Source organism: Thamnophis elegans, chromosome Z (genome assembly GCF_009769535.1).
Source record: "Thamnophis elegans isolate rThaEle1 chromosome Z, rThaEle1.pri, whole genome shotgun sequence".
NCBI classification, from domain to species: Eukaryota; Metazoa; Chordata; class Lepidosauria; order Squamata; family Colubridae; genus Thamnophis; species Thamnophis elegans.
The window spans coordinates 25,822,660-25,848,596 of NC_045558.1; the positions used below are offsets into that span (position 1 = coordinate 25,822,660).

Below are 25,937 nucleotides of genomic sequence, written 5' to 3' on the forward strand. Positions count from 1 at the left end.
GTTATGTGGGTGAACCGCGGTGCACCCACGATCACTCGCGCGGCCACACTCTGGACTAGCTGAAGTCGCCGGATGCTCTTCAAGGGCAGCCCCATGTAGAGCACATTGCAGTATTCCAGCCTAGAGATCACAAGGGCTCGAGTGACTGTTGTGAGGGCCTCCCGGTTCAGGTAGGGCCGCAACTGGCGCACCAGGCGAACCTGGGCAAATGCCCCCCTGGTCACAGCTGACAAATGATGGTCGAAACTCAGCTGTGGGTCCAGGAGGACTCCCAAGTTGCGGACCCTGTCTGAGGGGTATAAATTTTGCCCCCCCAGCCTGATTGATGGAACATTAGCCAAATTATTGGGAGGAAAACACAACAGCCACTCGGTCTTTTCCGGGTTGAGTACCAGTTTGTTAGCTCTCATCCAGTCTTTAACAGCCTCGAGGCCCCGGTTCATCACGTCTACCGCTTCATTGAGTTGGCACGGGGCGGACAGATACAGCTGTGTATCGTCCGCGTATTGGTGGTATTTAATCCCGTGCCTCCGAATGATCTCGCCCAGCGGTTTCATGTATATGTTGAATAGCAGGGGGGATAAGACCGAGCCCCGCGGCACCCCATAAGTTAGGGGCCTCGGGGACGATCTCTCCCCCCCCACCAACACCGACTGCGACCTGTCCGAGAGGTAGGAGGAGAACCACTGCAGAACAGTGCCACCCACCCCCACCTCCCGCAGTCGTCGCAGAAGGATACCATGGTCGATGGTATCGAAAGCCGCTGAGAGGTCAAGGAGAACCAGGATGGACGCATGGCCTCCATCCCTGGCTCTCCAGAGATCATCGGTCAATGCGACCAAAGCGGTTTCTGTGCTGTAACCGGGCCTGAAGCCAGACTGGAAGGGGTCAAGATAGTTAGCTTCCTCCAAGGTACGCTGAAGCTGGAAGGCCACCACCTTCTCAACAACCTTCCCCACAAAGGGGAGGTTGGAGACTGGACGGTAGTTATTAAGAACTGCTGGATCCAAAGACGGTTTCTTCAGGAGGGGCCTCACCACCGCCGCCTTAAGCGCGGTGGGGAAGTGCCCCTCCCGAAGAGAGGCGGTAACAACCGCCTGGATCCAGCCTCGTGTCACCTCACTGCTGTTGGCAACCAGCCAGGAGGGACACGGGTCCAGTATACAGGTGGAGGCGCTCACAGCTCGCATAGCCTTGTCCACATCCCCGGAGGCAACATCCTGAAACTCAACCCAGAGATGGTCTGCCAAATCATTCCCTGCAGGCTACTTCTGCTGACTGCCAGCTGCCTGCAATTTGGCAGTTCAAATCTCACCAGGTTCATGGTTGACTCAGCCTCCCGTGCTTCCGAGATTGGTAAAATGACCCAGATTGTTGGGGGCAATATGCTGACTCTAAACCACTTAGGGAGGGCTGTGAAGCACTGTGAAGCGGTATGTAAGTCTAAATGCTATTGCTATTTCTGTTAAGTGTGGCGCTGATTCTTCTAACCTACGAAAAATGAATTGAGGATGCCTTTTGGAAAAAAAGAAAAGATATTTCCCTCACACCTTATAGCAAGGAATGAAATCAGCCAATTGAACATACTTTTTTTGGGCTGGAGATTTGTGCTGTTTGTAGAAGGTGTAATCTTCAAAGGAAAAGAAGCTGAAGCAGCTGTATGAGTAATGTTAACTACAATCAAAAACCAAGAACATTCCAAACACTACACTAATACTAATGTATCTTCCAAACAACAGACTCAATAAATCAGCAATGTTTTATTTTTTTAGCAATGAGTTTACTCAACACACTGAACATCAACACAATCCAGGAACATATAGATTGCAACGGCATACGTACTAAAGCTCAGAAACGCCAACCAAACCAACACAGGACTCTGTACGTTTATAACTTAGAACCTGAAAATCTTAAGAGCATTAGTAACCTTGTGTAATATCACAATACATACACAACACAGACAAACCTTTTTCTTCTGCTACATTCCTACAGTAGATCATAGAAGTCATATCTGACTATGACTTTTCATTTCTTGTAACCGAAGTAGCCCAGATATAAAGCTTTGATTTGGAAAAGCCACATGCAACCCCAAAGTCATCTGGGGCTGTAAGGCAAGCACAGGAGTTTTGAATAAGCACAGAGGTTGCGCCGCTTAATACTTTCCTATGGAGAACTAGGCTGAAACAAAAAGTTCCAAGGGGCAGAGAAAACATCATCACAACTTGCTTAGAGGTTGTACTGCTCTTGCTGAAGCAAGTAAATTAGTGAGGCTTTAAGCCAACTTCACTCTTCTATAAAAAAACAAACAAATGAAAATAAAGGAACTATTGCATTACCTACCATCTTTGCTATAATGAGTGCATCATTCATTAGATCCAAGAGAGGGGTTTCCGTGTGAACATTATAGAAGGAATAGGCTGCCTTGAGGCTTTTATGAGCAGGGTGGTGCATGACTGTTGAAGGTAATGTATAGAAACTCAGAAAGTCAGTTAAAACACCATTTGAATTCTGGAAAAGAAAAGAAAAACATGAAGGAATTCAAACAGAGGACTCTACAATATTATAACTCTTAATTCACCCCATTGGTCTGCAAAATTGCAGGCTGTGATAAATTCAATGTAAAATGGTGAGGTAGAGCAAGGAACCTGAGTCCATGTAGTTTTAGTTGAACACTTTAACTCAAATCTTTCTGAACCTGGGGTATCCCTCGGATGTTCCAACCAATGTTCTATTTCTTCATTGACAAATATTTGTTTTATGCACTCTCCCATTCCAGTGTGAAGGGATTATGGGCATCAGAATGAAAAGAAAAGAAGGTGTGTAACTAGAAACAACAGTCTACAACAAGAAGTTGGAAGTCTCCAATTTCCATTCTACCCCCCACCCCCAATAAAAATAGCCTGAGGAACATTTGCAAGAGAGGGGAAAAATTAAGCGTCTGGTTATGCCCTCAGTTCAAGCACAGAAAGCTCATTAGAAAGAAAACAGCTGAGGAAAGGTTTCTAGATGGAAGGAGTTTCGGTAGGAAAAGGAAGCTGGGAGGGGCCTCTCTCTCACCTCTACCACAAAGGTGTCAATAATATGATCCTGAGGCAGGAACCAGTGAGCCACTTCTTCTTCGTCCATAACAGGAGCAAGATTGAATTGCTTCAAGTAATTGTTAACCAACTCCTGCACTGCTTTGATATCTTTTCGTTCCATAGGTCTCAAGCCTGAGGTTTTTGTGGCCTTATTATAATGAAAGAAGACAGAAATTCAAAGAGCTAATACCCCGTATAGGCTGTCATCAACAGGAAAGTATTCAGCCAGAGGCAACAATCAAGAGGCATTGGGACTACAATTCCAAATTTTTCTCACTCAGCATTTCTGGAAGCTTAGTATACATATTCAACTGGTCAAAAGAAATGTTTTGCACACACTTCCTATCATTCTTCTCAACAGTTATTAAATATAGCTGATAACCCGGTGTTGCCCAGGCATTTATTTATAGGGGGAAATGTCCGGACCAAACGTAATTTCTAATGTTGGATTTTCCCCCTTCAGAGCCCCATTGTGGAGAACTGTGAAGCCATTACCAGGGCAATTCCACTGCATTGTTACAGTAGAAGCCATTTTATGGCAGTATAGTAGAAGCCAGTTGAAGGCACAACAGGCTGTATCGTACCAGAACACACACACCGAAGGGTGGTAGGGGTGTCTTACCCTCACAGTATTTGTTTCCAGAGAGTAAGCCATCTGTGTACCAAGTTTGGTTGAAATTGTTGAGGTGTTCCAGAGTTATGCTGGAATACCCACACACAGCCATTTATATATATGTGTGTGTGTGTGTGTGTGTGTGTGTGTGTATAAAAGAACACAATCTCTCTATCTCTCTCTCCCTCCCTGCATGTTTATCAAAGAAATTCATCTGAACTAAAAGAATTCAACTATATCATGTTTTGTTGCCTTCGAATTCACCATTAGTACTAAGTGCTTTCCATTGGTATCAGAGAGATTTTTATAATGTGACTTCTCTTATAATGTGCCTTCTCCTCAAGAGCTCAAAAAATAATTAGTATATTCAAACAAGGACATAAAGTATTATATATTCAATAAAATAGTACTTTTTCTCTAACCATCCACACCTTTATAAAAATGTATACTGATGCCAGGTGTGCCTATACACGCAATTCCTCTATCCAGGACAGTCTATTCTTTGGAGGTTCCACCCAACAACCATTGTATCCTTTCCCCGTTTACACAGTACCGCCTCCCCCAAGTGAAAAGCTTGCCTTGGCAGGGACAGAAGGCTATTTTGATGTGAGAATGAGGGTCCTCTGGGTGGACGCATTGCTTACATCAGGAAGTCTGTAGAGCTTCATTGTTCTCTGTAATGTCATATTTCTGCTCAAGTGAGAAAATTTCACTTCTACCAATTTTCTGGGGTTCAGCGATCGATGCCAGTATCTGGAAAAATTAGCTTAGATTATTTCCTATAGTTTATGTGTTTCCAATTTAGATCTTCCAGGGTACTCAGTTCAACATATTTCAGAATGTGATTTTATTTATGTCTACTCAGAAATAGGAAGTTGTTAAGATAAATGCTTAGTATGCAGCTACACATCTGCTTCATCTAATTTGATGTTTTCCAACAATGGATATCATCTCTCAAAGTCGTTGCTTGTTATGGAAGCTCCTATCCCAAAACAACTGGAGGGCCGCTATACAATCATCATTGCATTTCAGCTCTGTCCTTACACATAGAAAATACTTCCAGGTACTCCTCAACTTATGACTGCAATTGAGCCAGAAATTTCAATTGCAAGTCATAATGTCATAATTGGATCTGATTCACTCCAATTAAGCAAATCACATGGTCATAAGTGCAAATGTGATCTCCTAAATGGGTAGGGTGTTTTTTTTTGGCCAAAAACTGGAAACAAGTCTGAGAAACTGACAAAAAATGTTGCAAATAATGTGTCAGGTAAGAAGCTACAACCAGTTGTAAACGTGGGTTGGTAGTCAAGTGCCTGAAATACAGTCATGTGACCACAGAGATGGGAGAGGCACAACACATTGCAATGGTCAAAAGCACTCTTCACAAGACTATTGAAAATCCAAATGGCCATTAAACAACTAATCAGAAATTGAGGACTATCATTATGGGACATTTTCTTAACTATATACAAAAGATCCATCAGAGTGTAGATTTACACTTTGTAAAGGTTTATTCTTGGAATAGGGTAATTATAATTAATCATTTGTACCACTGCTGTTGAAAGAAACATAGAAGTTCTTTTATATACAATCAAACCATTCAAAAATCTCATTCGTTATTGCCAAATAATTTAGAATATGAAGTGGGTGGGTGGGTGGGTGGATTTTCCCCAAACTTTCTTGGAAATGCAAGAAATGCAACCTGAGCCCTTTCATAACAGAATAATAAAATTGGAAAAGACCTTGGAGGTCTTCTAGTCCAACTTCCTGATCAAGCTGGAGACCCTATGTCATTTCAGACAAATGGCAGTGATATCTTCCAGCGATTCATGGATTTTTGTGGTGATAAAAGGCAATATTCCTTGATTCATATGGTAGTGAAGTCTCTCTCCAAATATTTAGGAATGCCAAAAGCACAAAATGAAATTTATTTAAATGTATTTTTCAGATTTGTGCTAGTTCACTGATATGTCTCTTAATTTTTTGGAATATTTTTGCTAAGATCCTACTGTTAAATATATGCTGGAAATGTTTATCACATTCCACCGAAATTTAAAGAAAACAACAAAAACAAAATCAATTAAAAATCCTCATTACTATATGCTTTTATATCTTCTTGGTGCCTTTTTTGTAGAAATGAAGAAATGAAATATGCAAAAAACAAATCTATTTTTGCCAAGTATGATTTTGAAGGCAACTATTCAAAAATATTTATATCTTTTGCTGCAGTAACATGGCATGTTGCAATTTTAATAAAGCCATACGTACAACTTACACAAAATATTGCCAAATGAACTTGCCCCTAAATATATACTCTAAAGTAGGTGAAGGCTTAGTTGGAATAGAATAACCTGAATGCACAATTCATCCTGCATTTCTGTAGAATAACATTTTAAAAGAACGACAGTCAATAAAATCAAGGTATAGCAAAGAATTCAATTACTTCTATAAATGCTTAAGATCAATATTTCACAATATTTCAGCCATGCATTCTGGCTGAGGAATTCTGGGAGTTGAACCCCATATATCAAAAAGTTGCTGAACCTAAGGAACACTGCTTCAAACCAATCCAATCTTCAGCAATACTGTGGACTTCAGAACTACGACTATCAGAATTCATAATCAACGGGGACTTTTAATTCCTGTGCATTTGAAGGAAACCATGCAGAATAAAAATTGACATCATGTTAGCATGTTAGACTGCCTCAGTAATTTCTCTGCATAGTCTATACTGTTTCCCTATAATGATTAACCCCTTGAAAGAACACTTTTTAGAAAAAAACATAGAAGAAAATGCATGTGTCATTAGTTTGTTACTGAAAGTTTGGCTACAAAGATGATGATTTCACTGTCCTGAAATATTTCTAGGTTTTTTACACCTTTGATGCTTAATTTCAAAATGTTTACATCCGATATCCAATTAGCATATTTTTTTTATTTTTAATGTCAACGTCTTCCTGGCAAATTGACTTCAGGCAATGAGGTGTCATGTTCCCAACATGTTGATAATCTACTATCACGTGGCTAGTCTGAGATGGATTATAAAGGCCACCTAGATAGTCCTTGATTTACAACCTTTTAGTGACCATTCAAAGTTATAACAGCACTGAAAAGTGATCTATGACTGCTTTTCAGACTTATTGTTGTTGCAGCCATGCACACGATCATGTGATCAAAATTTGGAACTTGGCAACTGACTCATTTAAAACCATGTCTCGGGGTCATGCAAACACTTCTGACAAGCCAAGTTAATGGAAATGTGAATCAATACACGGAACATATTACCATTTATGGTGGACCTGTGAGGAGGCTAAATTTTTTTGGAAAAGGATCAAAAATTGGCTGGAGGCAATAACAGGGATTAAAATAGAATGGAAACCTGAAGGTTTTTTTTATTAGGAATTATGTCTGCAAAATACAAAAAAGAAATCCAGTATTTAATACTACATATAATTACGGTGGCAAGGATTGCCTTTGCCCAGAAATGGAAAACCAAATTAATTCCAAGCGAAGATGAAATAATAAGAAAGGCTATGGATTGTGCTAAAACGGACAAACTAACTAAAGAAATCCAGGGAAAAGAAGAATCAGAATTCTACCAGATATGGGATAAATGGTATAGGTGGATGGAGGAAAGAAACAAAAATCAATGAAGGAATATAACAAAACTCAAAAAATAATAGTTATGAGTAAAATAAGAGGGTTAAGAATGGTGAAATCCAAATGAAATACAATAGAAGGGGAAATAATATAAGGTGAGCAGTATCGATTGATGATTGCTATTATAAAGAACAGGAAGTTCCTGTTCGTATTGTACTGTATAAATGTGGTGTACGTCTAATTTTTGTGTGTGTGTATTTTACGTTTGTTAATAAAATTCTTTAAAAAAAATAATAATAGTGGGGAAGTCAGATTCACTTAACAACCCTGTTACTAACTTAACCAATTGCAGCCATTCACTTAACAATTGTGGCAAGAAATATTGCAAAATGGGGCAAAACTCATTTAACAATTGTCTCACTTAGAAACAGAAAAATTGAGTTCAATTTTGGTTGTAAATTGAGGACAACTGTATATTCAAGAGAGCTTGAGACTACTATTTTTGTGAGTTAGTAAGCCAAAGGGAGACAGAAAGAAAAAAAAGGCATTCTGCTTAGAAAATGGAATAGATCCAAATTTGTAACCTACGTGGATACTTGCATTATATTCATTACAATAAAATAAAGGGAAAATTTTTTTTATTAGGCTTCTTAAATTGAAACACATTAGGAATCTCAAAATAATTTATATTTACAGACTGTGCATTTATTGACTGCAAAGTATTTTCACAACTATTCGCTGTGCTTTTGATTTTGTTTACTTCAAGTGGATTAAATCCTTAAAACAATGCAAGTAAAGCAATCAGAATCTAGGTATGAAAGATCAACCAACCACACGTTTTTGTAATATTCAAAGGAAATGAGGTGAGGAGATAAGGAACCATACCTCAACTTCCACTTTTTTGTATTTCCATCGTGTGATACTGACATGCAAAATGGAAACTGTGCACAATAGCTATGAGTTTCACAACTGGAGCTCATACATTTTCTAGAAAGGCAGAAAGGCTAACTCTCATTTCATCACTGCCAGTATTGTAATGTGAAATACCTCCTTAATGCATAAGATCCTTCCAACCTGACCATTCAACTTATAAAAGAGTAGCCAAAACTCACCTTATAACAAAAATTATGTAAGTTCTCAAAAAAACAACATCTTCGCTTACCTGCAAGTTGCTACAGGCTTGGGAAGGACGACTCCTGCAGTGTAAACAGCCTGAAAAATTCCTTCCAGGTTTACTCTTCTAGTTATTTCACGGATCAGGACCGGTGCTACTCGCTTTGATCGTAGTTTTTTATGGACACACAGAAAGTTAATTTCTACCATTTTCTTCTCACTGTTAAAGAAAACACATAATCAATTGCTTAAATTTTTGAGGGAGTACAAATTGCCCAACTAATATTACCTTCCCTACTGACCAACTCTTCCCAATTTTACAGAAAACATTTCTTACAGAAGAAGCGGGGAAATTTTTGAATCAAGAAGTGTTAATTTAAAGAAAAAAACTATATCTATGTTATTGTCATCCATCATTATCATAGAGGGGACAGAACCTTAAATTTTATTTCCCCCCCTTTTTTGCAAAGTTTGGAGGAAATTGCTGTTTGTTTTTCAAAACGCAATAGCTAAATTAAATGAATTACAGATTTAATATCTGGAGTATTCTCTATGTCAGTGATGGTGAACCTTTTTTGGCTCCCGTGCCATAATGCTATGCGTGTGACACTCCCCCCGCGTGTGACCAGCAAACCTCCGCCTACTTTTGGCACGGTTTTTTTTCGCCCTCCCCAGGCTCCAGAGCCTTTCAAGGAGCCTGGGGAGGGCGAAAACAGCTCCCCCAGATGCCTTCCAGAGGCCTCAGGAGTTTCCCTGAAGGCTCCGGAGGGCAAAAAGTAGACCTGCGGGGAACTCGGAAGTTTGGGAATGGTGACTTCTAGTTTGTCCGGAGGGCCGATTTTCAAACTCTGGAGCCTTCACGAGGCTTCCCTAAAGGCTCTGGAGGGCAAAAAACAGGTCTAGAGACAAACCAGAAGTCACTTCCGGTTTGCTCGTAGGGGCGGTTTTTGCCCTCCAGAGCCTTCTGGGAAGCCTCCTGAAAGCCCCTGAAGGCTCTGGAGGATGAAAAATGGACCTATGGGGAACCTGGAAGTTTGGGAATGGTGACTTCCGGTTTGTCCATAGGGCCAATTTTCGACCTACGGAACCTTCAGGAGGCTTCCCTAAAGGCTCCGGAGGGCAAAAATCGCCCCTACGAATAAACTGGAAGTCCGTAGGTCCATTTTTCATGTCCCTGAAGGCTCCAGAGGGTGAAAAATGGCCCTACGACCAAACTGGAAGTCTGTCTCTAAACTTTCTGTTTGCCCGTAGGGCCGGTTTTTCACGCTCTGGAGGCTTCAAGGAAGCCTCCAAAGGGCGAAGGATGGTCTCAAAAGAAGCTGAAGTCAGCTGGCCAGCGCGTGCATGTGCTCTGGCCAGCGGACAGGGCAGCGCCTCGCATGCCCTAAACAAATGGTTCCATAGGTTCGCCAACACGGTTCTATGTTTTAAAGATGGTGGAAAGTGTCATGTCGCCTATGAATGGGTTTGCTGTTAATTTCAGAAGCACCATATTCCTGGAGTCACAAGAAGGAGATTGGAATCCACCTGGTCCTTGCTCTACAACTTTCTCCAATCAGTTACTAATGGGACTTTGTGAAAAGAAAATGGGCTTGCTTATGTTTCTGCATCAGTGTTTTCCAACAGTAGCAACTTTAAGATACATCGATTTCAACTACCAAGTCTCCTCAGTTAGCAACACATTTTGAAATAGGAAGAATAAATTATTTTCATAATTACAGCTTCTATACACCTTTTTGTGAGGTATATGAGAAATAAAGTTGATTCATTTCCCAGAACCTACTATTTCAGTGCATGAAATTTTTGTAACTTTTAAAAGAAGATTTAAAATAAAAAATGAAGAGATTATTTCAATAAATTGCTGCCAATTTTCTTACTCTGGGAGTAACATGTACTTTGTATATAACAAGTAGAGTTACAAGCTGTGAAGAGCATTTCTAAATGTTACTTGTTTTCCGACTGTACAGTAATCCTCGAGTTACGAATGTAATGGAGCCTGTCCATTCCATTCAGACCTCAAGGATTTGTGGGAGTGAATCTTGTAACTTGAATGAGATCACTCTGTGCTTTCACCCAGGCATTCGCTAATTTAATGCATGGGCGAATGCGCTGTTCGTTAAGTGCACGAGGTATTTAGGATGGGGAAGGCCATAGGGTGGGGTGGGGGCTAGTGATGGACAGTTCCCCAAGAACTAAGATACCTGATGCTTCCCCCACTCTGCCACGCCAGACTCACTTTGCAAAGATCTGTCTCCTCTCTGCTGCGGTTTATTTCGCTTTAAAGAAGAGAAAAGTTGATAGAAGCTCTAGGCTGCAGTGTTTGCTGCACCTGTCTCCTACTCCTCCCCCAGTTTTGAAAATGGAGGGATTTGCTCCCTTTTGAAATACCCCATAGATAACTATGAGGCCTTTGCAAACAGATCAAATCCCTCTGTTTTAAAACGCTCCATAGGCACATATGAGGCCTTTGAAAACAGGGGGATTCATTCTGTTTTGAAAGGCCTCATAAGCGTATAGGGGGCATTTCAAAATAAAGCAAATCCCTCCATTTTCAAAGGATTTATAGACCTCTATGGGATGTTTCCAAATGAACAAATCCCTCTGTTTTCAAAGGCCCCATAGGTATCTATAGGGTATTTCAAAATGGAGTGAAGCCCTCCGTGAAGCTTCGTCTCCGTCAGGTCGGCATCCCAGCTAGAAGTGTGACGGTGGTGGAGGGAAGGAATTTTTTTTTGGGGGGGGGGAACAGGACAGGAACGGCAAACACTTTTCATGCTGAGAATAAAAGTTTCTGGGGTCTGTGATCTCGTGAGACTTCAGGCACCGAGTCTCTGCAAATGAGGACGGGTGCCTGAATTTACGTGATATTATGGCACCCAGGAGCTTCCATCAATTCTCCTCTCCCTCAAAAACAAAGTAACTGTGGCAGAGATGAGACAAATCTTGTAAAGTAAGTGAGTCCGGCCAGATGGGAGAGGGAAACAGTTGTGGAGAATGTGAGTGGGGACAGGGAGAATAGGATGAATGTTGCCAACCTCAGGGAAAAGGGCGGCCTATAAATGTAAAAAAAAAACCAAAAAAAAAAAACCCTCAGTAGTTGTTCATAAGGGCGAACAACTGTCATGGTGCTGCAACATTCGTAATTTGGGGACTTGCTTGTAAACCCTAGGGGACACTTATCTCGTAACTGCAAACGGGTGTTAAATGAACATTCGTAACCTGGGGATTAGCTATATAAACAAAAAAATCCATATTAGGAACCCTCATTTTTAGTATTCTCTTTCCCAAGAAAGTGCATGTACATAACACTTTGTAAAAAAGAGCAAAGCAAGGTAAACTATTTCTAGGGAAATGAAGGATTCTAGGTAGTACATTTTTGAATTGCCTATGCACACTGCATGTTATGATTTTTAATGAAATATTTTAGTCCGGGCTGCTGAATTGGTATACATTTATGTTTTGGATCAGAGATAACTTCTTGAGTAAATTTTACAGTTTTTTTCTGCAACCCTCTGTAGTATTCCCTGTGGGTGTTATGTACTTAAGATAAATAAATAAAGTAAAACTGTCTACCATATCCCTTACATGTAGAAGATTCTGATTTGTCCTTTCTCATATTTAAGAAGTCACAAATGGTTGTATTGAAGTAAATAAAGGAAGGAAAAGTTGTTCTGGTAGTTATTTTCTGCTTTGAGATATTTTCTACTTGGAACCAAATATAGCCACTAATTTAGATATTTAAATATTCAATACTAATATAGCAATAGCAATAGCAGTAGACTTATATACCGCTTCATAGGGCTTTCAGCCCTCTCTAAGCGGTTTACAGAGAGTCAGCATATTGCCCCCAACAATCCGGGTCCTCATTTTACCCACCTCGGAAGGATGGAAGGCTGAGTCAACCCTGAGCCGGTGAGATTTGAACCGCTGAACTGCTGATCTAGCAGTAGCCTGCAGTGCTGCATTTAACCACTGCGCCACCTCGGCTCTTAGAATATCAATTCTACTTGCTCAGGGCTTGAATATCTTATAGAAATTATGAGCACAGGTTGAATTGCTGATTCTGACAGATGCAATATTTATCTGTGATTTCTGCAAAGGCATGTCTGCCTCTTCCTGCTACTTGAACATCATTTGCTGCTTTGAACATAACCTTTTCTTCTCCAAATTAATGGTCAGCATCCAAATTTCACAAATGTGTTAAAAATTAGTTAAGGGTAAGAACATGTTTTGGATTTTATGTTGGGGCATAAGTAGAAGACAAAGGAGAAGAAAGTGGGGGAGTGTGTGCTTTGGTTGTACACATGTGTAAACATATGCAGGGCAGTGGAAGAGAAAACATAAGGTTGAATCTATTTAGCATTCTTTAATGTGCTCCAGCATATAATTAGATGAGAGCTTTCTCTCTTTTAAGTATTGCTGCAGTACTTTGATGATGATCTTCATTCTAATTCCAACTCTGTAATAATGGGAGAAATCACCAATAGTTTTGATATTTTTTTTAAAAAGGCTGAAATAGCAATATTAATTCTGAATATTCTCAATAAACATCATTAGTAGGGTAAAGCAAGCACAGAGATGTAAGTGTGGTTGTACCACAGTGCTTAAAGTACAGATAGATAACAAGTGATGGCCTCCAAGATTAAAAGATGAGAAAGAGAAAGAAGAGGAAGACAACGTTTTTAAATGGCAATAAATTCTACAGATGTTGCATGTCATAGAAAAAGTTGCTAATTGTTGGAGTAAATAGACAAGGACTTGAGTTTGAGATATTTAAAAACATTTTCAATACTTCACCAAGGTTTCCCCTTAAAGTTATTCCATATCTAACCTTTCTGATAAAGGAAAATCCATGCAAATGATTTTAAGAAAACCTTAGAGGCCCAGCTAACTTCCTAATCAATTAGGCCTTACCTGTCATAAATCCGAATGTGTGCCGGAATGGCACTGATGAACCCCACCAGTTTCCTATTGGACGATACCCTGACGCCACAGTGCCACTGCGGAAGCCAACCAGGCGGTCTAAGGGCCCTAAAAGAGGGGAAAAAAAGCATGAAAGTAATAATTATGTCTTACCTTTTATAGAACACTCGGTGTCCTCGGCTTACAACCATCCATTTATCAACTATTCAAACTTTTAATAACTTTGAAATAAGTGACTTGAGATCGATTCTCAACCAATTTTGTTGCATTTAAGTACAATGACAATGAAGATTATACTTATACTTATGACTGTCACAGCATTCTCAGAGATCAATCTACCGTATTTTTCAGAATATGAGACACACCTTTTTCCTCAAAAAAGAGGGTGAAAATCTGGGTGCGTCTTTTACATCGAATACAGCACTTTTTGCCTCCCGAAGCCCCGCCCCCTTCATCAAAATGGCTGTGCATACCCTTATGGAGGCTTTCAGAGAGCTCCTGAGGGCTGGCGAAGGCAGAAATGACCAAACAACGGGCCGTTTTTTGCCCACCCATCCCCAGCAGCACTCTATAAGTCTCCATAAGGCTATGCATGCAATTTCTTTTGACAAAAATGGGCTCATTTTTGCAAAACAGGAGGTGGTTTTCTGCTCATTTTTGCCCCCCCACCTCCCCAGAAACATTCTTCAAGCCCCTCCCACCCCAAGGCTATTCATGCCTTTTTTAAATAAAAAAACAAGCCCGTTTTCGCGAAAAACCATTTTGGGGAGGTTTGCAGAGTGCAAAACCCTTTTTTTTTTCCATTTTGGAAAACTCTTTAACTGATTGATGAGAATTACATTGATCAAGTGCTGTGCCAGCAGAAACAAAGTCTTAGGTGATGCAGATTGTCAGCGATTTCCTTCTCCAGCACATGGATAAATACACCTGGAAACACCTACCTACCTACTCTCCCTACCAATCTACTGTATTTCTCTCCCCCCTCTATCTACCTACGTACCAACCTACACACTCACTCTCTCTCCCTACCTATCTACCATATTCTCTCTATCTCTCTATCTTTCTATTTCTCTCTCTCTATCCCTCTACCTACCTACCTACCTACACTCTCTCTCCCTACCTACCTACATACTGTATTTCTCTCTCTTTCTCTCCCTTTACCTACCTATCTACCTACCTACCTACCTAACTACTTTCTCTCTTCCTACCTACCTACTATATTTCTCTCTCTCTCCCTCTCTCCCCCCTCTATCTACCTACCTACTTTTTTTAAAAATTGCCTCTTCAAAACCTTGGTGCGTCTTATACTCCAAAAAATATGGTATGGGATTTGATCAAAACTGAGGAGCTTGGCAACGTCCTGGGGTTGCCTGTAGATATATATGGAAACTAGGACTCACCACAAAAGGAATTCCGGTGAATAGTCAAATCTAAACATGTTATCATCATCTTCAACATAATTTTCATTTAGCAGCATGTACAACTCCTTTAACTGGAAAAAAGGAGTGGAAGGAAACGATCAATTTATTGAATCCAACAGCTTTCACTTTGCTCTGAATTTGAGCACCTGACTTATCTTAAGAGAAACAGTTGAGCTAGCCAAATCAAACTCATCAATGCACATCAATGAGGAGGATAGGAATTCTGACCATAAGAGGCCTGTTTCATATAAAGACATATACCTAGCTTCACCTGAGACATAAGGCACAATATCTATATCGTTCCACCCACTTGGTTTCAATGTAGCTGAGGTTTAGTTATTTTTTCCGCAGCTCATTGTTGGTTGTGCTACTTAGAGGGAATTACTAACTTGAACTCACCCATGCTTTCATGACTGAGAGTAGAATCCAGACCTTCCAGTCCTAGCCCAAGACCTTCACCATTATGCCTCACTGGTTCTCATTCTTAACATAGGCTGATAAGGTCCAGTCAGATCCTGTGACTAAAGGTATTCCTTAGCTATTCGTAGAGTGGGCAAAGTCAGTATATTAGTTTTCAGTGTAAATCCAGAGGATTAAATGTTCTCACTTCTGTTCTGCATCTCAGCTGTTCTGCTCTCACTTCAATTCTGTAGCTCAGCATTTTCCCCTGGGAATTAAAAATTGAGTATTGGGGAGAGGGGGGGAGAAGAGAGGTGTTTTTTTTGCTATTTTCTTCCCCAGAAAAACAAATGGTATCCTAACAAACTGGTCCAAAATAAGACGGAGAACTATGTGGTCAAAATGGGACTTCTGTGTCTGTCCAGTTCATGTCCATTGGCAATTTCATGGCACTGGCAGAATGCACAACTATACACACACAAATATACAAACACGAAACCGGGTTTGTATTTGAAAGACTGCAAGGACCACTTACAATTTCAGCATTGCTCAGATCCAACGTGTCCCAAGTAAAACCCTGCGGTAAAGAATACGGCTCTACACGTATGTTATCCTTATCTGGTTCAATAGCACCATGCGATGTTATAACTTCACCTTAGAGAAAAAGAAGTAAGCTCGTAAGTTTTTTAATCATTTTTTTCTGTTTTCAGAAAAAACAGACGTCCATGGCCAACTTCATTTTATGTCAACTAAATTATCAATAATGTCACTGTATTTTTTCCTAGAGATTTAATTGTATTATAATTATTAATTTTGTCAAGGGAATAGCAATCTCTACAGAATTTCAATACATGTTATGGAACTGTTTACTACCTCCTGCTTCTTTTCTTTGACTGCAATAAACAACTTCTCAAGATGAATCATTTTAGATTGAATTCAGACTCAAACAGCAGATCTAACTTTTCCAATTAAAAAAGGAACTATTTTTAGTAACATACTGGAGGTCTGCTAATTTCTTCTTTCATATCTCATGCACAACTGTCTACCAGAGGGATTTATAATAAAATAACTATATGGCAGGCTTTCAAAAAACCAACTTTAATTGACTGGATAGTTTTGCAATATGCAATTAGAAACTAATTTTAATGATATATAATTAATCAATGCCCATATTCTCAGAGCAGCTATTACAGTTTAAAGATCCAATTTTTCTTTCCGTTGCTATTTCAAAACTGATCTTATTTTCTCAGATCAGAAGAACAATACAAAGCATAGAAATCAAACCTTGCAAAACTTATTAATGATAACATTTTAAAAAGAAATTCAAAATATAGTAACACAAATATAAGCCTTGCAGACGTTTGGGGAAACATTTCCGAACCAATTACATTATCTTTCTTATATATAACTGGAACAATTTGGTACACAGATGTCATTTCCTAATCCACAATATGTTCCTGAGTGTTTCTGCTTTTACAAAGAGAAGCAATTGAAATGCAATACAGTCTCCTGGACTATAGATGCCACATGAAAAGCAATTATTATTTATATTAAAGAACAGTTCTGCAGTAAAGCATTTGGAACTCACAAGGAAGTGATGGGCTAGCAAAGCAGAGCCTGCAAACAGCAATAATACAGATATCTTAATATAATATAACTATAAACCTTAATAATAAAATTAAAGCTGTTTCATATTCTTGAAAAATAAAATTTAAAATGCTTATTGTCACTTGAAAACAATTTCTTTGATTCTTTTGTTTTTTACCAATAATGTTTTTCTAAAGAATTTTTATTGAGGTTTAGGACATAAATTCTCAAGGAATTATAGTATTATACACTAAATAAATAAATAAATAAAAATTCTTAGAAAATTTGGCATGAAAGTATTCAACTCTTTGCTGCTTAAAATCTTATAGTAGTTTTATGTTAAATTTACATAGTAGTTTTTCAAATGGCAATATTCCTGTTAATGATTTGGTGGTAAAGCTTGTTTTCAACTTAATCCTAAAGCTGTTTTGCATTTGAGGTGAGTTTTTGTGAGCTGTAAATTGTTAAAATACAAGCCTCCCTCAATAAACAAAGAACCAATGCTTTTATATCTGGTCACCAGCAATAAACTTACTAAGCTTGGGTACAGGCTGTGTGTCCCAAAACTGGTATTTGCGTTTTGTTGCTTCATCAATATTCTTGGCTGGCCCCTGGCAGACGGAGAGCAACTCCATAGCTCTTTGAATGTCTTGTAGTTTCTGCATTGGAATGGCTGGATTCTGCAGGTATACAATCACAGGTAAAAGGAGAATGCAACTTCCTTTAATTCTCTCACACCCTGCTGGGTTTACCAAGCTGTTGTGCATTTTTGATATATTACACCTTGTCATCAAAGCTATCCTTAAAAAAATCTCACATAAAATAATCTCTGAATGAAAAATAGAGCTATATTTAAAGCAAACAAATATTAATTCCAAGATACATCAATAACTTTTGTATAGAGTATGCAGAGTAAGCATATGGCTCATGCTTGGTGCTGTCAAAAAGAAGATGAGGAGTTCTTACTTATATCTCTTCAGCATTTTCATTGTTCCACTTTTTTCTCTTTGATGCTCTAATCAGAGAAAAGTCTAAGACATTTCACCCAATGAAATTCAATCCTGGCAAAATCAGGGCCTATAAAAAGGTTGTTTTTTACTCCCTCGTCCAAATAAACTTTAAAAGTCATTACTGTGAGATGTAGTGCTGGCTACCAGCTTGGTTGACTATGAGGAACATCATCTGGAAGGTTAGAGTGCTTCCTGGTGGAGTGGGTTGAACACCTTGCTGGACTAGGTGTGCTTGAAGTCTGATCGAGCAGGGGCACAACCTATGTTCCTATCTTTCCAGTAAGTAACTTTAGAACACCTCGGGCAATTCTATCTGAGACTTCTTATCACCATCTTTTATGTCATGTTTATCCGTGTGAGAGTTCTTGAGCTAGGCCTAAATGGATCTCCCTTCTTCTTTTAGCCCATCTCCTCTCCCTCCTATTAGCTGGATTTTAATTGGGGAAGGAAGTACTAAGGCACAAGACTTTTTCAAAGACCTGGAGAAGCAGCAAAGGCGTCACATAAAAAAAAATATTTCAGGCACCTTTTTTTCCTTTTGTGTACGCCAATCTTTTTTCTTTTTTGTTGCTGTTAGGGCTGGATGTGTGTTTTTGTCTGTTTCCTTTTCTGATTGGTACTTTATCTTTTGTGATGAAACAGAATAAATATACCGTACTTAAAATCAGAAAAAGGCAATCTCATTTCCTGCCCATTATTTATATAAGTTGCATCTACCTTTGCTTTGTTATCAATGCAACGCAAAATCCACAGCAGGAAGATACTGAGCTTCCCAACACACCTGAAAACTAATGGGCAGAGAGCTAAAAGTGTATTTAGAGAAGGCTACGTTTCAAATGAGTAGTTGGTTCTGCTTTGTTGCTATTAATGTGCTTAGACTAGGGGTGTCAAACTCAAGGCCCAGAGGCCAGATCCGGCCTGTAGATCTGGCCCGCGGGGCTGCCCTAAGAACAGTGAAGGACCAGCCTGACTTACTTCTGCCAGCACAAATGGAGCTCAGGAGGGAGGCGTGCAGCCCTCCCAAGCTCTGTTTTCACTGGCAGAGAGTTGCAGGAGGCTGTGGCAGCCAAAAACGGAGCTTGGGAGCCCGTTTCACTCGCAGAGCACTTGGCCCCTGACACAAGTGACATTAAGCTGGCGACCCCCATCCTGGCCATGCCCAGTCTGGACCTTGGAGGTCAAGCACTACCCTGATGCGACCCTCAATGAAATCAAGTTTGACACCCCAGCTTAGACTGAAATCTAAGGAAAAAAGTTGCGCCAAATTGGAAAAAAGAGAAGAAATATGTAACTATGGAATTTAAAAGTTGTTTTCTAGGTTACAGGAAACAGCACATTAATTTTGCTCCTATTTTTGTAAAGTGTTGACAATGATACTAGAGCCAGTTTTTGCAGTTAGAAACTGGAAAAAAAAGTGAGTTCTAGTCCCTCCTTCAGCACAGAATCAGCTGGGTCTATCAGCCTTAGGAAGAAGTAAATGGCAACCCACTTCTAAAAAAATCCTTGCCATGAAAACTGCAGGGAATCAAACATGATTTAATGGAGAATCAAACATGATTTAATGGAAGGAATAAAAAACAATTACTACCACTGCCACTATTTTAATAACAGCACAGAGATTTGTTACGACCGCCTTCCAAGATGTATTTTTAAATTTTCCAGCCTATTTATAGGCCCAATATTCCCTCGTAATCTTCATTCAAGCACTAACCAAGCTTGACCCTACTTAGTTGCTAAGTCTGAAGAAGATCAATTATGTTCTGCTACCATAATGTAGTGTGGTACCATAATGTAGTAACGTGGTGAAGATTTTATAATTTCTATACATCATGCATACTAAGAATATTGTAAAATATACCAATCTAGAAATTCTGTGATGTACATAGCATCACAGATTTCTACCTCAATTTTTTCAAAATTAAATGTAGAATATCCAAAACACAAATGTTGACATGTCTAAATCTAAAAGAATTTGTACATAGAGGAGCCGAGGTGGCGCAGTGGTTAAATGCAGCACTGCAGGCTACTGCTAGATCAGCAGTTCAGCGGTTCAAATCTCACCGGCTCAGGGTTGACTCAGCCTTCCATCCTTCCGAGGTGGGTAAAATGAGGACCCAGATTGTTGGGGGCAATATGCTGACTCTCTGTAAACCGCTTAGAGAGGGCTGACAGCCCTATGAAGCGGTATATAAGTCTACTGCTACTGCTATTGCTATAACTCTTAGAATCAATGCTGCAGAAAAAGAAAACCTGATAGAACATTATGAATAAGATGCCTGTCTGTTAATGCTATTTTTAATTTTACTGTTTTTATTATAGATTTCATCTTCAATTTAATCCAGTCTGGGACTGGTAAAAACGTAACAGTTCAAGCTCTAACCAAGGACCTAAGAGCTGTTAAGGTAGTGTCTGAGTATATAGGCAGTTCCAAGTAGGGTGGTATTACAACAATAACAATAACAACAGGAAAGCTTCAATGACTATTGAAATGATGGTATGACATTTACGTATGTTCACTGGGTGCTTAATAAATAAATATATGTAAGAATATATATAATCAGCCATAGAATTATCTTGAAAGTTTCCTCTTCCTCTAAAAGTTGCCTATTCCTCTAAGAGCAAGGATTATTTATCCCAAATATTGAAAAGAAAAAGGAGCATTGACAATTGAAGAGTGGATTTTGAAACTGATAGTTTTGGCAGAAATGGTGAAACTAAATGCATTGCTTAAGAGATAATGCTTTGAAGTTTATAAGAGATTGGAAGCCGTTAGTGGAGTTTCTGTGAGTTAATACATTTTTTTACTTTTTACGATCCTATAATCCCTTTTATCCGGGAGAAATTGGGACAACTGAATGGAGCTGAGCGTTTACTGACCACATGCCCTTCCTGAAGCCTAAGCATAAGTTCACAGTAGATATTTTCTCTTTGCGCCCTGATAGAGAGACATCTTTGTTGCTTAGGATTGAACTCTTAACCTTCTGAGACAGAGGTGAGTGTCTTTACCTCTAGGCCACTCTACCATAATGGGCTATTAATGGAGGGCTTTAAAAATTAGCTTATTTTTTGGGGGGGAGGGGTTATAGCTAAAAGGTATTGGGTTGATTGGGTTGACTTGATTGATATTAGATTTCTATATTTCAGAAACTGTGGTATAAAATAGTAATATACCAAATATATCAAGTATAGATGAGAAGCTTTATAATTATTTATAGAGCCACTGTAAAAGGGGTTGTGTGTGTGTGTGTGTGTGTGTGTGTGTGTGTGAATCTACCAGATTTATTTGAGATACATTTTTTAACAATCAACTAGGGCAGGGGTGTCAAATTCAGTTTCATTGAGGGCCACATCAACATTATGGTTGCTCTCAAAGGGCCAGTTGCATGTAAGGCTATGATGACACAGAGGTCAAGTGGGCATGACTGAATAGGTGTGGCTGAGTGGTCACAGCTGCATCGCCAGGACTAGGTGGGTGTGGCCGGTTCAATGCTGCTCGATGGGCACAGCTGGGTAGGGACATAACAAGTTGCACCGGCTAACTTGACATTGGGGCAATTCAGAGCCCCATTAAGTATGTGTGTGTGTGTGTTTGCGCGAGCGTGTGCACACACACGCAGCATGCCTAAGGAGATGTTTTTCTCCACATCCCAGTCATTGTTGGCATTTCCCTGGCCAGTGCCCATTCCCAAGCAAAGCAGGAGGCAGAGGACAACACTGCTGTGTTTGGAAGCACAGAGGAGAAAATTTGCAGGAGGCAATTTCCTCCGAGTCCAATTTCTGCCTTGACAGATTTCTGGAGACCAAGAGGAGGAGGCAGGGAGCAGCATTCCCCAGCCCTGCATGAGGGAGGCTGAATGTTTCAAATTGTGTGTGGTAAGAATGCTGGCTTGTTGGGGAAGCCTTCCCTCACACAGCTTCTCCGGCACCCTGTCCTCCTCTACAGAGATCTGTTAAGGCAGAAGTTGGTCTCGGAGGAAACTGTTTCCTGAAAACTTTCTCCTCCACACTTCCACATACAGCAGTCCTCCACCTCCGATGGGGGGCAAGGCAAGGCTGAAAGGAGGGATCCATTATCCCCAGCAGAGGTGAGACCAGGGTGAGTGCCAAAGTCTAGTTGACTAGAGGAGCTCACCATATCAAGCCACATAGAGGATTCCTGGACAGCAGCACGGGCTGCCTGGAGCCCTGAACAGTGAAGGGTAAGTCCCCAGCCCGACCCTTGAGCTCCCAAGGCATTGGGACCCTGCAGCCCAGCGCCGCGTCCCTAAGGAGTGCTCAGCTGCGTATACCTCCTCGAAGCTGCTGCTGCTGTGCTCGTTTTCTTTGGTCAGGTTGCTCATGTGGTTGTGGGAGGGCAAAGTGGGTGAGTTAGAGGGAGGCCCATTTCCTTTCTATGTGAGGAGATCCAGCTCTCTAAGCAAAGTATCCTCAACGATAGGATGGAGACCATCAGGAGAAGCCAAGAGAAAAGAGCAAGGGCATGGTGAGAGGGAAGGAGGGCTGCTGGTGGCCAAGTACGAATGGAGAACTTCCCTCAGACCCTTCCTCATTTTCATTTCAGTCTCCCTCCCTCCTTCTCTGCCTCCCTCCTTCTCCTTCTCTTTCCTTCCCTCTCTCCCTTCATCCCTCTCTCCACACCCAGTAAGTGATGAGGGGAAGGCGAGAGGGTGGTAGCGCTGCTGGTGGCCATAGCTTCCCCATGCGAGGGCAGGGATAAAGGGCCATTCAAGTGAAAGGCAGCCCCCAAGGATGGAGCACAGTCAGCAAGTACTTCCCTTTCACTGGGATGCCAGTCCCTGTGCACTTGGCGCCTCCTGTGGGCCGGGGCTGAGGCAGCAGGGGCTGGATCCTCGCCGTCTCCAGGGCAGCCCCACAGGCCAGATCTAACCATGCTGTGGGCCAGATCTGGCCTGCGGGCCTTGAATTTGACATGTCTCAACTAGGATGAATGGTATATGTTTAATGTTGACTCTATATGTACTGTGCGCACATTTTTATTATTTCTTTTTTCTCTGTAATTTTCTTTGGTTTTTATTGTCTTTGTAGTTGCTTATTTTATATGTAGCATCTTATCTTTGAAATAAATACAAAAAAAGGTAAATAAAAAATTCTAAAACAATTATTTTTTTTAATCAAATTTAGTAAGAATCAGTAAGAGAAAAAAGTTCTAAAACTGCAACTTCTATGTGAATAGTCTGTTCTGATTTGTTAAAAATATTGGATTGCGCCAATACAAATAATTGATGCAATTTGAATTTCCAAGATGATTTGATTTCAGTCATTAATTTGAATATATACATTGGGTTAGTCCACAAATCTGATTTCATTTAAAAACATATTTCTGTGGTCACTAATTGCTAGAGTAAATCAGGGATAAGAAAACAAAGGCCAATCTCTCACTTTTGAAGGTTGCTGATTTTTAATCTCCTGGGAGTCCGAAGCAGAGTCTGATTTGGTACCTCCGGAATTTGTTTTTTCCTTTTTTCGTTTCTGCTTCTTTTTCTTCTTTTTAGCTCCCAATTCTCCTCCTGGACTTCTGCAAAAAATAACAAGACAACAATTTGCTGTAAGCCTTGAAAAGAGGAAGTAACCCATAAACAACCTGCAAATGATGTATAGCCCCATTTTTGCAGTGCTGGTATTCTGCAAGACTAGAGAGCCAAAATCTGATGCAATATTATTGATGTAGAGCTGCTTACTTTGTGTATATGCAGAAGTAAAGGTGTATGTATTTAAAGGAAGGGGTAAAAATTATGCATCCATTTTGTCGTAAAACACACCACCTTCCAATTTCAAAAGAAGAAATTAAAAAGACAATTCTTCAACTTCCTATGCCTTGCCCTGCTTCCTTCCCTGCCCCCCTCCATATCAACAAGTCACTTTTGCAACAGACAAATGATTAAAGAAGTAAAAGTAAAGAGCAGACTGGAAGAAAGCGGCCATTTATGAATTAAAAGATAACAGCAGAAATTCACTACCGTGTTTTCCCCAAAATTATGACATGTCCTGATAATAAGACCATGCCATATTTTTCCTGTGGGCAAAAATATACGCCCTCCCCCAATAATAAGCCCCCTGGACAACCCCCCTTCCAGCCAGGCAGAGTGCCACTCACCAACCTAGCGATATGCGGAAGGAGCAAAGCTGCAGGAGCCAGGGGGAGGGGGGGCAAAGGGGCTCCCGTTGCTTGATGCCTTTGGGATACCGCTAGGTTGGTGGGTGGCACTGTGCCCCGCTGGAGCGGGGGTTGCCAGGCAGCTGCTCTCACAAGCAGCCGTCCAGCAATGCCTCTTTCCAGCCGGGCAGAGCGCCACTCAACGACCCAGTAATATCCCAAAGGCGCTAAACCGCATGGCACTCTGCCCGGCTGGAAAGAGAGGTTGCATGAGCACTTGTTCTGCCTCCAGCTCATGTGCCTCCCTGTCTCACCATGCCCAACTCTCCCTGCAGGGCTGGGCCAGAGCACCGCTGCCACCCTGCTATCATGTTCCGAGCATAACTGGCTTCCAAACTCCGGAGATCCACTGCCGAGTCTTCCGGCAGCGGCCACTCTGGGACTATGCTCTATGGTTGTGGGCTAGCTGTTGGAAGACTCTGGTGGGACAGAGAGTCTTCTCGCAGCCAGCCCACAATCATAGAGCGTAGTCCCAGAGCGGTCGCTGCTGGAAGACTCGGTAGCGGATCTCCGGAGTTGGAAGCTGGTTATTCTCGGAGTATGGTGACGGTGGCAGCGGGGCGGTGGCAGCGCCCTGGCCCAGCCCTGCAGGGAGAGTTGGGCATGGTGAGGCAGGGAGGCACGCGAGCTGGAGGCAGAACAAGTGCTCGCACAACCTCTTTTTCCAGCCAGGGAGAGCACCACGTGGCTTAGCGCCTTTGGGATATTAGTGAGTGACGCTCTGCCCGCTGGAAAGGGCCGTTGCCAGGCGGCTGCTCATGAGTGTGGTCACCTCATGGATACTTTGTTGCGCTGCTGCGACAGCGCAACACAGTCATTTGCCCCTGAGGCTGTGCCAGGCTCTTCGGGTGCCTGCTTGCAGGAGAGTAGCCACCCGGCAACCCCAAACCAATAAGCCCTCTCCCCTGATAATAAGGCCCAAGAAAAAATTGGGGGGTGGTCAAAAGAAAATAAGACCCTGTCTTATTTTCGGGGAAACATGGTACTGTGCAAACATCTTTTCACATAATGTTTGTTTTTTATTGTTTTGAACTGTACTCTGGCCAAACTGTTTGGAAAATGGGCGGCTTAGAAATCAAAGAAAGAGATTAATTAATTAATCAATTCAGGGCAACATGTGTTCCCAAGTCTATTTTCCTGAGAATATACATGTATCAAAATGTCCAAAGAAGAAAGGGGTACTCATGTTAAAACTAGAAACATTTTGAAATTCCTTTCCCAGAAACACCCCAAAAACGTGTGTTTACTTATTTGAAATTGCATTTCATCACAGAGATTTGGCTGAGAGATCATATGTAAATAAAAATTTAATGGGATCTCATGTTAAAAGGGAACATAAATAGGAGAGGGAATACTACCCTTTTCTAATTCATTCTTTCCTATTGGTACCCTATTCCTGTGCAAGCATTAAAAGGAACACAACTCAGAAACTTTGCATTCTCTTTGCACCTTCATTTTAAATTTGAGAAGAAAAGTACCTAGTTTGGCATAAAAATAGTAGAAAAAATGGTAAGGTCCAACTTTTTTTGACATACAGGTAGTCCTCGACTTACAACCATTTGTTTAGTGACCATTCAAATTTACAACAGCACTGAATAAAGTGACTTGAAGCCATTTTTCACACTTATGGGAGCACCATACCCACAGTCCCATGATAGAATTCGGACAGTGGCAACTGGCTCATATTTATGACAGTTGCATGTCCTGGAATCATGTGATCATCTTTTGTGACCTTCTGACAAGCAATGTAAATGGGGAAGTTAGATTTATGTTACTAACTTAAGAACTGCAGTGATTCACTTAACTGTGGCAAGAAAGGTCATAAAATGGAGCAAACCTCACTTAACAACTATGTTGCTTAGCAACAGAAATTTTAGCTCCATTGTAGTCATAAGTCAAAGACTATCTCTATTTAGGGTATGGAAAGGGTCCAGATAATCAGTTTCCTCCAGGACCCTTTGAAGCTACTAATATCAATAAGATAATATTGATTATCTTATCAATAATCTTACA

General features: G+C 40.7%; 1 protein-coding gene across 1 annotated transcript in view; it reads right to left on the reverse strand.

Moving 5' to 3' along the window:
• Window positions 1-25,937, reverse strand: part of NMT2 (N-myristoyltransferase 2) — a 38,889-nt gene that overhangs the window by 4,769 nt on the left and 8,183 nt on the right. Inside the window, exons 2-10 of the mRNA XM_032235483.1 lie at window positions 23,150-23,285; window positions 17,275-17,419; window positions 15,688-15,806; window positions 14,733-14,824; window positions 13,324-13,440; window positions 8,459-8,629; window positions 4,338-4,446; window positions 3,058-3,228; window positions 2,341-2,508 (exon numbers count right to left, since the gene is read on the reverse strand). Coding sequence (XP_032091374.1) covers window positions 2,341-2,508; window positions 3,058-3,228; window positions 4,338-4,446; window positions 8,459-8,629; window positions 13,324-13,440; window positions 14,733-14,824; window positions 15,688-15,806; window positions 17,275-17,419; window positions 23,150-23,285 — 1,228 coding nt within the window. The remainder of the gene's footprint in view (window positions 1-2,340; window positions 2,509-3,057; window positions 3,229-4,337; window positions 4,447-8,458; window positions 8,630-13,323; window positions 13,441-14,732; window positions 14,825-15,687; window positions 15,807-17,274; window positions 17,420-23,149; window positions 23,286-25,937) is intronic.